The following is a 13,377-nucleotide window of genomic DNA, read 5'->3' on the forward strand; positions in this document are numbered from 1 at the left end:
GGGGGGGGGGGGGGGGGTACACTCTGGACAGGTCGCAAGTCCATCACAGGGACACACAGAGACACATGACAAACCATTCAGTCTCTCACTCACACCTAGGGACAATTTAGAGTTACCAATTAAGGGCTCGACACACGGGAGGCGATGTCGCTCGCTCTCCATTCATTTCCTATGGAGCCTGTGCGGTGAGGCGACAATCGCTTGCCCTCCTCCAGCTAAGCGACCGGCGAAAATAGTGCATGTGAAATTTCGTGCTCGTACACGTAGATGTGCACACGCGTGCTTGCGACGCGACATATGAAAGTTGAAAAATGTTCAACTTTTGTCGCTGTCGCTTAGCGTACAACCAATCAGCGAGGGTTTCATTGACTGACCAATGAGAGGAGAGTATGCTACACACTGCVGTTAGCTAACACTTTCACCAAGTGATTACTAAAAAGCTTTGTGGGAATTTATTGKCACCAGGGTGAAGTTTATGGTAAGTTTTTCCTCATAAAACTGTATCTTGATGTGCGTTTGTTTTTCAATACCATTAGCATCGCAAGATTTGTTTAGTTTGCACGTCCGTAATGCACACCCCCCTTCAGAGTCAAGAACCAATCAAATTTTGTGAAGACAAGCGACCTGAGAGCGCGATTCGCAACGCTGCGATCGCTATCGCGTCCCGTGTGCCGGGTTTCACCCTGGCTGCGATGACAGCCGTTGTTCGCTGTAGTTTGTCGCTGCCCGTGTGTCGAGCCCTTTAACCTAACAGTCATGTTTTTGGTCTGTGGGAGGAAGCCGGAGTACCCAGAGAAAACCCACACATGCACGGAGAGAACATGCAAACTCTACCCAGAAAGGTCCTGAGCTAGGATTTGATCTGGTGACGTTGCTGAGAGGCATCCTCTATCAAATTTTATAAGATAGGAAATCACTATCTAACAACAAACATCTCAGTCATCTACCCTAACAAACAAGTAGAATCTGTCCATCCAGAGACTTCCAGATCTCTATTTCCACGACCACTTTTCAGATCTTCTGGGAGGACTCCAAGATGTTCCCAAACCTGCAATTTCCTCAGGGTCTCCTCCCAGCTGGGAGACCCAAGACACCCAGCAAACCTCCCTAGGGTAGTGTCCTGGGGTCATCCATCCAGGGGAATGTGGATGAGCAGCAGTTTTGATCTTCTTACCCCATCTTGAAGGGAGAGTCCAGCTACTCTGCAGAGAGAGCACATTTCCACCACCTGCCTCGTGCTGTTGTTCACTTCTCAAATTTTGTGACTAGGGTAGGAAAGTGGAATGACTGGTAAACATAGAGCTTCTCCTTATACTGTAGCTCAGGTGTAATACTGCACAAGCTGCACTGATTCATCTGTTAATCTAATGCTCCGTTCTTCCTTCACTCCTGAACAAAGCCCCAAGATACTTGAACTCCTCCACTTGTGGCAGAACCCTCACATTCACACAGCACTCTGATCTCTCTCTGAAGCTAATCTAGCTTAATCAATCTATAGAGTGCTATTAGTGCTTTTAAATCACATTCAACCACTGATGGGACACACATCAGAAGCAATTGGGGTTCATCTTCTTGCCCAGGGACATGCGACTCTCTCGTTGGACGACAACAACTCCCCTAACCACTTAGCCATAGCTGCCCAGGTTTTAGATCATCTGTTCCCATCTAGATTATGTTTTTATTAGGGAAAGCTTTACAGATTTCATTCAGACAAATTTAAACCACATCCTGCATCCATTGCAACATGACTTCTTAGTAGAAGAGTCCAGGTGTTACATTGAATACATCATGAAAGAGAAAATCCATCAAAGTAGATCCAGGCCTGTAGAACAGCTAAAATCCTCCATCAGACCAGCATGGGACAACATTCCGTCCAAAACCTCCAACAACTGATCTCCTCCCAGAACTACTTTATATCGCTTCCATCAAATTCTAAATGGACTTTTTCTTTCTCTAAAAATGTTAGTTTAACCATTTGATATGTTTACTATGGTCCACTGTAAATAAGATATGGGTTTATGGGATAACTTTTTTAGCATTGGGCTGAACTCTGCAAGTATTTCAGTTTGTCTGAACAGCTTTCTCAATATATTTTCAGTTGATGAAGCGGAAGGGGTGAGCAAATTCCTCAGCGATACTACAGCTCAGTGGAAAAATCTGGCTTTGGAGGTCCGAAGTGTTCGCAGTATGCTGGAGGAGGTGATCTGTAACTGGGAGAAATACAGCAGCACTGTGGCAGCTCTGCAGGCCTGGCTGGAAGACGCTGAGCAAATGGTCAACCAGTCAGAGAATGCCAAACGTGTAAGTGCATTCAGCACAGAACACAACTCAGTCAGTGACTTTACACTTCAGACTGTATAAGTGAAGTACTGTAGAAATGACTGTCATTTAGCTGCGTTGAAAGCATGTGCAGTTCAGCTCCTGTGCTCCTCTTTATCTGTTTGGTTTCAGGACTTTTTCAGAAACCTGTCTCACTGGATCCAGCAGCACATGGACATGAACGATGCTGGTAATTTTCTTATTGAGACATGTGATGACACAGTCTCACGAGATCTAAAGCAGCAGCTTTTACTGCTGAACGGGAGATGGAGGGAGCTGTTTGTCAAAGTCAAACATGTAAGTTCTCTGAGCTTATGAACAGTACATTTATCCCAAAACATGTTTCATGTTAAGTCATTATTTCACTGAGCTACAAAAGTTAAAGACTAGTTGGTGGTTCTGTTCCATACAAGTTGTTTAAGTTTTGTATTTGTATTCCTTTCGGCTGCTCCCTTCTTCAGGGGTCAGGGGTCGCCACAGTGAGGTAACTTGCACGAGGATTTGAAATTGTTTTATAAGTCAAATGTCTGTTCTGGGGTAACCACAGACCCCTGAGGTACAACAGCTCACACGTGTGGATCAATAGGGTGCCAGCTAGTGGAATAACTGTGGTGGGAGGTGGGTTAAGAGTGGAGTTAATGAGGGTGGAGGCAGATGTGTGAATCTTTGGCTGGATGTAAGTGTGTAAGACTTGGTTCGATGGACAAGTTTTGCAGTGTAAATGTGCAGCCAGAGAGAAGAATCTACCGGGGGAAAAAAGTTTAAACATGTCATAAATATCTGCATCTCATTGTATGACTTATATAAAAGTTTAAAGTGAACCACAGTTTAAAGAAAAAAGTTAGAGCTGCTGTGAGTGGATCATTATGGTCCAGATGTCTCTATGTGTCCCTGTGATGGACTAGAGACCCGTCCAGGTAAATGGTAACTCTAGGATGTTCCTGCTCTGAACAACATCTGAGCTACAAATCCTTGGACTACATCTAAAAAAAGTTGAACAGTTCCTCTAGAACAGGTTCTTCTTTTAGATAAAATGTTTCTCCATTGAGACTTCTTCGGTCTGAGGAGCACCAGCTGATGGTTCTCTGTGAACCACTGGGACAATTGGGGCACTAACAATCTGTTGTTAAGCTGATGGCCCTCCTTTGCATGTCCACACCAGTTTTGATTGTCATCATTAAACCTTGTTGGATGCACTGCCTGTGAGGCTGAGTTCACCTGAAACTCCCCATAGGGTTCCCACGGGTCCCTGAAATCCTTGAAAGTTTGTGAATTTGAAAAAATGATTTCAAGGCCCTGGATAGTTTGTGAAAACAGCCAAAAATTACACTTGTCCTTGAAAGTCCTTGAATGTTTTTTGGGGATTGAAATTCTCTACTCACATGACTTATTTTCATCATCTTTTAAAAAATAATGTATAAAATTTAATAAAAAATAAACTTAAATTTGTTGCGGTGGATAACTCAAGATTATAGTAAACTGACATCATGTTTCTGACTCAACAACTTCTATGTTGTTCAGTTTTTAAATGAATTTACATGATATTAAACCTGTTTATTGGTAACATTCTGTGATAGCGGTTAGTAATTGCTTTTGCGAGTGGTTCTTTAATTTGAGGAAGTTGGTACTGGAAAGTCCTTGAAAGGTCCTTGAATTTGATGTTGGCCACGGTGTGGGAACCCTGTCCTCAGACTGAAGAAGTCTCTTAGAGGAGAGATGAAATGTTTTTAAAAAGGTTAACTTGTCCAGACTATTCCACTTTTATTATTATTATTTTATCTGGATTATTGAGATGCATCAGGACCCCTTGGACTGCAGATTGTCAAACTGTTCTGCAAAAATATTTTTGGATTTTCAATCATTGCCAAAACAAAATGCAGCCTCGCAACTTGTTTGGTATTTATTCTGTGAGAATTCATTGAAAATTTCTCATCATTTAGAGTCATCAACTAATCTTCAACAGCCGTAGCTCAGTTTGATACTGGCTTTACAAAAAAAGAAACAGTTGTCACTTCCTTTTTTTTTCTACTGGCAGTATGCAAGAGCAGATGAGGTAGATAAACTGAGGCAGGACTACCATGATGGGATTAATACCTTGAAAATTTTCATGGATGCAACCAATGAGAAGATGACTGCTCCTGTTCAAGTGTCTTTCCTTAATGTCAGAGCCTTTGTTCAGGATGTTGAGGTAAACTGCTCTGTAATCCTAACTTATTTAGACCTGTCTTCTCCATGTCGGTCTCTATTCTTAATCACATTGTTTGTTTTATTTTCTGTAGGAAATCAAACACAAAGTGCCAGCGATGGAAGCAGCCTGCAATGCAGCAAGCCGTACGGCTCAGCTGTTGACCAAAGACACTCCGCAAGAGGAGATTTCACAGATGATGAGTGTGATGGCTTCCATCAAAGAGCAGCTGAGTAAGGTCAGTTTAATGTCGGCAAACAATCAGATGTTAAAGTTTGGTAATCTAAAAATAATTTATAAAAAAACATTTGTTTTAACAACTAGGATGCAGTGATTTGCAGTCAGTAACGTTTTAAGATACAGATGTTGATAAATCACTTGGTACACTTAGAACGTGGTTGATGTCTAATGCTTCTGTAACCCTACATCCAGGATTTATTCCTCCTTCTCTTGGGTCCATAAAACATATTCTCGTATCAACTACATATTTCTTGATAAGAAAATTTGGCAGCAAATAAAGTGTGATTATGGAAGTATTGTCATCTCAGACCATGGACCACTCTCTATAAAATTGCTTATTTCTAGTAATGGTAGTATGAATCAAAAGCTTCAAAACATGCTTCGAACCCTGAAGTAAAATGTCATCGGACCACTGCTTCAGAGCCTGTTTCAGTGTGGAAGAAATCACATGATGTCCAAAACAAACTGTTTAGTTGTCAGAATGAATCACTTGACTGGTTCGCGGTCCAATCAGCTGATTCCCTGGTACCACCTCGTCTTGATTCTGACAGTTGACAGGCTGAGACAGGTTTGAATTTGAGAGCGATCAACACTATAAAACAAATCCACTGTTGCACAGATCAAAAGACCCGCTGGTGTACTGGCTGAACCATCATTTTTAATGCTTGCCAGCAAGACCCTCTTTATTCTGAACTATTTTTTCTCTCTTTCTTTTAAGTACTTTAGATATACACTCACGAGCCACTTTATTAGATACACCTTGCTAGTACCAGGTTGGACCCACTTTTGCCTTTAGAACTGCCTTAATCCTTCATGGCACAGATTCAACAAGGTACTGGAAACATTCCTCAGAGATTCTGGTCCATGTTAACATGATAGCATCACACAGTTGCTGCAGATTTGTTGGCTGCACAGCCATGATGAGAATCTCCCGTTCCACCACATCCCAAAGACGCTCTATTGGATTGGGATCTAGTGACTGTAGAGGCCATTCAAGTGCAGTGAACTCATTGTCATGTTCAAGAAACCAGTCTGAGATGATTCACGCTTTATGATGGCACATTATCCTGCTGGAAGTAGCCATCAGAAGATGGGTACGCTGTGGTCCTAAAGGGATGGACATGGTCAGCAACAAAACTCAGGTAGGCTGTGGCGTTGGTACGTTGCTCAGTTGGTACTAATGGGCCCAAAGTGTGCCAGGAAAATGTCCCCCACACAATTGCACCACCACCACCAGCCGGAACTGTTAATACAAGCCTGGATGGATCCATGCTTTCATGTTGCTGACGCCAAATTCTGACCCTACCATCTGAATGTCGCAGCAGAAACCAAGACTCATCAGACCAGGCAACATTTTTCTAATCTTCTGTTGTCCAATTTTGGTGAGCCTGTGTGAATTGTAGCCTCAGTTTCCTGTTYTTAGCTGAAAGGAGTGGCACCCGGTGTGGTCTTCTGCTGCTGTTGCCCATCTGCCTCAAAGTTTGTGATGCTGTGTGTTCAGAGATGCTCTTCTGAATACCTTGGTTGTAACTAGTGGTTATTTCAGTTACTGGTGCTGTTCAATCAGCTTGAAACAGTTTGGCCATTCTCCTCTGACCTCTGGTATCAACAAGGCATTTGTGCCCACAGATATTTCCACCTCATCAGTGTCTCAGACATTCTGTTATACAGTTTAAGTTTGTACATTGTCTTCACTGGTCAAAGGATAAACTAACAAGTGTCAAGACAGACCTGGATCCCACATGGGACCATTGTAAGACATCTCCAGCCACTCTGCTGCACACGTTTTGGTTGTATCCAAATTTACATAGTTTATGGAGCTTAATCTTTGAAACTTTCTCCAAAATAACAGGACAAATGATCCACCCAACGCCTCTGATTTCACTGTTTGTTGTGATTCCCTCTGAATCATCTCTGAACAAACTAGAGTCGAACATGATTGCGTACTCCTCTTTAATGGCCAGAAGACTTATTTTCCTTAAATTTTATTTTTGTTCCGCTCTTGGAGGAGTAAGACGCTTTTTCCTTCTCTCCTGCCCTTCCTTATCTTCCCTGCTTTGCTGCTTGGAGCCTTCTCTACGTTTTCATCCGAAACCAGAAATTATGGATATTTTTATTTTTATGGATTTGGTTAGCTGGTCTCTTAATAAATTTTTGGAACAAAGATTTTTCTTCCATGGGAGGAAATGCCAAAGGTGAGACCTCTGTTCTGGTCTGTTCTGGATTTATATTTGGATTCTGATCACTGGATTCTACAGATTGGCTTGGTGGTGTTTCTACAAAACAGCTTCGGTGGCTGTTCATTTCCTGGCTGCCTGACCAGTATGAAGGATTGCCATTCTATCAGCACTGCCCATATGATGTCTGACGATTCACCTATCTTGTTATGATGTCTTAGATTATTCTGCCTTTTTTGTATCATTTTTTAAATCATGCAAAGCTCTTTGTATCGCCTTGCTGCTGAAAAGTGCAATATAAATAAATGTTACCTTACCTTACATTACCTTCGGTGGTCTAAATGAGAGGTGCCCAATGTGGGGCACTAATACATGAAATTGTAATTTCATGTATTAGTGCATTTGGCCCACAGCCTTCAGATCAATTTTCATTTTGGCCCTCAGAAAAAATGTTTGGGCACCCTTGGTCTAAATAAAACATTCATGTGTTCACCTATTTGGATGTAACAAATCGTTCTAACACTACATGCACAATAAATGTGCGGCTCAATGAGAGCCAGCATCAATGTTGCCAAATATACCTGTTACCAATTTTTTGGCTCTTTGTTTTCTTTTTTGTGCATATGTCCACCAATCACATCTCATCTTAGAACCTCAGTGACAGTGCACCTCACTCAGCACTTATGATACTTTGAGTCATAATATGTACAATGATTTAAAGTGACTCACAACCCTGCCTGGCATGCTAATTACAGTGGATCCATGCAAACAAAAGTTTCTGAGATTGTTAAGTTACAACTGGAATGTTTTGGCTCCAGTCACATTAGTTGTGTTTTTTTATTGTTGTAGAAATGTACCATCAGAACTGTCTTCAGCAGTACATCTCAGGTAATTGTTGAATAGTTTATTATACCATTTACACTTTATTTTTATTCAACCAGGTTAGGGAGAGATGTCTGCCTCTGCTGAGAGAGTCTCAGTCCCTCTTACCCCCACTGGAGGAAATGGAGAAGAACATCACAGGTTTTTACCAAGCTCTGGAGAAGACTAGCCACATCACCAGCAACACAAACTCCGAGGGACCAGCCGACTTCAAACAGAAATGCCAGGTACTCAGTATAAATTGTACACTAATATGATGCTTGTAAATAATTCATTCAAATTTCAATAATTAGTATGTAAGTATACTGTATATCAGTAATTCAATAATAACCAATCTTTATCACCTAAAGGCAAAGGCGCATGTGTGCTTGTGTGTGTGTCTTTCTGTGAAAAATATTTCATGAATCACTGGATGAATAAAAAATTAATAAAGAAAATACTCTTTGGGTATTCAACCAATTAACTTTTAAGTTCATTCCAATTAAAAATGGCCACCACAGTTCTGAACATTAGTCAACACTTAAATGTCTATAATTCAGTCTGTTGTACTTATATTGAGCTAAAATTTGATTTGGTAGTAGCTGAGAGCCATTCTCAACAACTGAGTGAGACATCTTACAGTAGTGCATGGGATTGCTCATAACGTTATTTAAGATTTGTTAAAAACATTTACTACTCAGTTGTTTCTCAGCATGGTACGATCTTAAGCCCTGCGCACGGGATAAGCAAAGCCTGAGTTTTTCCTGAAATTTATGGACATCTCCCAAATGTGATATTGAAACCTGGTTAGTTGACGCGTTGAACACGGCGAGGGTGTTCGTGCCAAAAGTGCCACGCGAGGCTGTGCGCGCTGTGCATCATTTAGTTTGTTTATTCGTCTTTTTTTACTCTTGCTTTTGTTTGCTCTCTCCTATGTACAACATTTTATGTTATAAAGTGTTCTGCTGCATGTCCTTTTGGAGAATACTACAACAATGTAAGCGCCAAGTATAAATGCCTACACTGCTGTCGAGGGTGCGCGCCCGGCGCGAGTGCCCAAAACACGACCATGCGCTGTGCTGCGGCCACAGCTCAGTGCTCAGCATCAGCCAGTAGGCTGCAAACAGAAAAATTAGATATTCTTACCACACATTGAATCACCATTTGCATCTGATTGAATTCCTTCGCTTCAGCCTTTTCTTCTTCTTTTTTTGATGCCACACTTTACGTGTCGGGTTTTTCCAGCCTGGGACCTAAAATGTTTTCAGTGCACTCCAATCCAGCCTCCATTCTTCACCAACAGTAAACAAAAATGCACCGAGGAAACAAAACAAAACAAAAAAAACTATTTACATATGGGATTCAGCCCATTTATGTCCTAACAACAGAGATGCCTATTCACATTGGATTAGTATTATCACAGGACCTTGGAGTTCAGCAAAATATAGTAGGTAATTTGCAGGGGAAATTTTATTTTATAAATTACTGACATGACTGATTTGCATTGGATTAACAACACAGAAAATCTCTGCAATTATTACAAATAAAAAGGGGTCCCTAGGTAAAACTAATCCCGTCAGTATAGGGCTTTAGTGTAAAAGTGTGGGATGAAAGAGGTTGCATGCATTTCTTTAAGTAACACTAGGTTTGTAAAGTTAAATATGACACCCTGCTTGTCATTTAACAGGAGCTGGCGACTTGCACACAAAGCTGTAAGAAGTGCCTGACTGTCATAGAGAAAAATCATCAGATCATCCAGAATATTGTAAGCACCAGTAGCACACTTCAACACATGGACATGAGTCTGCTGCAAAAACGAGTAGCAGATCTGCAAAGCTCCTCTCAGGTAACCTTCACTTAATACATTTACCGTAATTGTATAAATTCGGATTCAACTTATTCACACACTGCTACTTCTGTATACTTTATGCATTTTTAACCATTTATACAAACTTATCATTTAGGAGAAGGGTACTATGACTTGTTATTTGTAAATGTAAATGACTTGAACTTAGATAGCGCTTCATCAAGCCTAGTCCCGTGCTTTATACTTCAATCATTCACCCATTCACACACTGGTGGTTATGAGTAATGGCAGTAATATGTATTTTTTCCACATATAAACCACTACGTGAAGTGCAGGGTCATGTTGTTTTTGTACTGTCTATTTTTTTCTTTTTTTCCCCAGATATTTTTGGTCAACCGTAACACAGAAACTGCTGCACCTAGCAGAATGAAATTAGGTAGCAATATAGAAGTGCCCCACCTACATTGTGCTAGCAAACAGTTTTGTGATAGACCCCAAATTTCAAGTGGAGGCGCCATTTGAAAAGTTGATGTCTGGACAAACAAAACTATTCAACATAGGCACTTCACCTTTTTTGTTTGTTTGTTTGTTTAGCTCTACTGAAGGGCTATCATTTCATGACATCATCTATGCAACTGTCACTTAGCAGTAGGCAAAAGAATAAAAAAGACAAAAAAAATTCAAGCCTGTAGATCTATAAACATGATCAGATCTTGATGAAATTTGGCACAGATGTCCTGCCTGACCTACACCAAGAGTCCAACAGCCCGATATGCATGTTCATTATGTTCACCCAAAACGTCCTTTAACCAAAACTGCTTCTACTCAAAGCGTTCTCTATAGATAATTTTTTATATTTTTAAAAAATCTACAGTACTGTTTCCTGGAGAGATTAGTACATATATGGGAAATTGTGATAAAGTCATTCAAAACAATCTGCTGGCTTCCTTAGATCGTTTAATTTTTGTGTACAGTACCCTGAGATGATGTATGTTGTGATTTGGACCTATAAACAGTGGCTTCCAAAAGTATGGATACCCCTAGAACCTTTTCCATATTTTGTCTTTTCCATATTTTGTCACATTACAACCACAAACATAAATATATTTCACTGGAATTTAATGTGAAAGACCAACACAAAGTGGTATACAATTGTGTAATGGAAAGAAGGTTATACATGATTCAAAACATTTTTTACAAATAAAAAGTGAAAAGTGTGATGTGCAAAAGTATTCAGCCCCCTTTTCTCTGAGAGCAGTCAAATGCATTCAGAAGTTGCCTGGTGACTACTAATGACTAAATAGTGTCTAGTAGTAATCTAATCTTGGGCGGCTTTGGCAAAGTGCTTAGGGGAGTCGTCCTGGTACCGGTAGGTTGCTGGTTCAGTCCCCCATTCCAGCTGTCCGGTTGTTGTGTCTTTGGGCAAGACATTTCCAATGCCTCTGATGATGTGATCAATTTATGAATGTGATTTGAAAGCAATGATTAGTCTCTATAGGATGATTTGTACTTTGTAGAGAGAGTAGAGAGTGCTGTGTGAATGGGTAAATGAAGGTACAGCTTGTTGTATAAAGCACTTTGAGTATCCTGGTTGGATAGAAAGGTGCTATATAAATACAGTCCATTTACCATTTACCATTAATCTCAGTACAAATACAGTTGCTCCATGACGGCCTCAGAGTTTGGTTAAAAGAATATTGTGGAGCAAACAGCATCATGAAGTCCAAAGAACACATTAGACAGGTCAGAAATAAGGTTATGGAGAAGTTTAAAGCAGGCTTAGGCTATAAAAAGATTTCCCAAGATTTGACCATCTCACGGAACCTACCAAGACAAGGCCGTCTACCTAAACCTACAGGCTGAACAATGAGAGCACTGATCAGAGATTCAGCCCATGGTGACTCTAGACGAAAAGCAGAGATCCACATCTCAGGATGGGGAATCTGTCCACGGGACAACTATTAGTTATGCACTGCACAAATGTGGTCTTTATGGAAGAGTGGCAAGAAGAAAGCCATTAAAAGGAAGCTATAAGAAGTCCTGTTTGCAGTTTGCCAGAAGCCATGTTGGGGACACAGCAAACATGTGGAAGAAGATGCTTTGGTTAAACACAAAACGCTATGCGTGGCAGAGAATTAACACTGCACATGACTGTGAACACACCATCCTCACTCTCAAATATGGTGGTGGGAGCATCATGCTGTGTGGTGCATCTCTTCAGCAGGTACAGGGAAGATGGTCAGAGTTGTTGGGAAGATGGGTGGAGCCAAATACAGGGCAATCTAGGAATAAAATCTGTTGGAGTCTGAAAAAGACTTGAGACTGGAGCAGAGGTTCACCTTTCAGTAGGACAACGACCCTAAACATAAAGCCAGGGTTCCAATGGAGTGGTTGAAAATAAAACATTTTCATGTATTAAAATGGCCCAGTGAAAGTCCAGACCTAGACCCAATCCAGAATTTGTGGAAAGATATGAAAACGGCTGTTCACTAACGCTCTTCATCAAATCCGACTGAGCTTGAGCTGTTCAGCGAAGAAAAATGGGCCAAAATTTCAATCACTAGATGTTCGAAGCTGGTGGAGACATACTCTAAAAGATATGTGATTACACAAAGTATTGATATTGATGTACAGGATTGATGTACACCACACTTTTCACTTTATTTGTAAAAAATATTTTGAATCAAGTATAATTTTCTTTCCACTTCACAATTATATACACTTTGTTGGTCTTTCACACTAAATTAAAATGAAATATATTTATGTTTCTGGTTGTAATGTGACAAAGTGTGGGAAACTTCAAGGAATATGAATACGTTTGAAAGCCACTAAATAAACTGATAAATTCAACATGACATCATGCATGTGAATGTAATTTGTTTCATTATCACTCTGCTCTAAAGACTACCAAGAACAGATATGGTTTTTTGTTTTCCATCAACAAAACATTGTATTTGTATTGATCATTCCAAAATCACTTCTCATATAAATACCAGAACATCTCAAACAGCTGAAACCCGTATGTGAGTTGTGGTGCGTGAGTGGTTTGTGTATGTGTGAAGGTCATATATGTTACTGCTATGCAGCATTTAGTTTACAAATATAATTATCATTAAAATACATTCTGATCAGTTCAAATCCTTCTCAAATATTGTTTCTTTTGAAATTAGCTTCAGAATACTGTTTGTTTTTATATTACTTTTAGTTTTTAACTATATTCTACTACTTTGTAACTAATTTTTTGCTTTTAGCTACTTTTAGCGTACAGCTAACCTTTGATCTTTTTGTTTTTAGTTAGCTTTTTGCTATTTCAAAATTCTTTACTAACTTTAGCTAATGTTTTGTTCTTTTAGCTTTTATGTAATTCAGTTCAATTCAATCCATTTCAATTTAATTCATTTCAGTTTATTTATATAGCGCCAAGTCACAACACACGTTGTCTCAGGGCACTGTACATGAAAGAAGAACAATCTAAAGAAGAAACCAGCAGATTGTGTTGAATCACTTCATCACAGTCTCCCATCCTGAGCAAACGGTGGAGAGGAAAAACTCCCTGCTAATCAGGAAGAAACCTCCAGCAGAACCAGGCTCAGGACAGGCAGCCAATTTCCCACTTACAAGTTGTAAATTCACACTGGAACGCCCCTCCAGTGTGAATTCCCGGTCTGAAAGTGAGAGAGTTCCAAACTGAAGATGACGGCTACTCGAAACAGTGAGTACAGTTGTGGTCAAAAGTTTACATACACTTGTAAAAAAACATAATGTTATGGCTGTCTTGAGTTTTCAAT

The 13,377-nt window shown here is 40.2% G+C and overlaps 1 protein-coding gene across 1 annotated transcript in view; it reads left to right on the top strand.

The window, feature by feature from the left end:
* syne1b (spectrin repeat containing, nuclear envelope 1b) overlaps window positions 1-13,377 on the top strand; it is a gene marked incomplete in the record, with an annotated part of 311,340 nt that overhangs the window by 60,384 nt on the left and 237,579 nt on the right. The window contains 6 exon segments of the mRNA XM_014021303.1: window positions 2,099-2,301; window positions 2,452-2,616; window positions 4,355-4,507; window positions 4,599-4,742; window positions 7,863-8,030; window positions 9,470-9,628. Coding sequence (XP_013876757.1) covers window positions 2,099-2,301; window positions 2,452-2,616; window positions 4,355-4,507; window positions 4,599-4,742; window positions 7,863-8,030; window positions 9,470-9,628 — 992 coding nt within the window.

Source organism: Austrofundulus limnaeus, unplaced genomic scaffold, assembly GCF_001266775.1.
Source record: "Austrofundulus limnaeus strain Quisiro unplaced genomic scaffold, Austrofundulus_limnaeus-1.0 Scaffold287, whole genome shotgun sequence".
NCBI classification, from domain to species: Eukaryota; Metazoa; Chordata; class Actinopteri; order Cyprinodontiformes; family Rivulidae; genus Austrofundulus; species Austrofundulus limnaeus.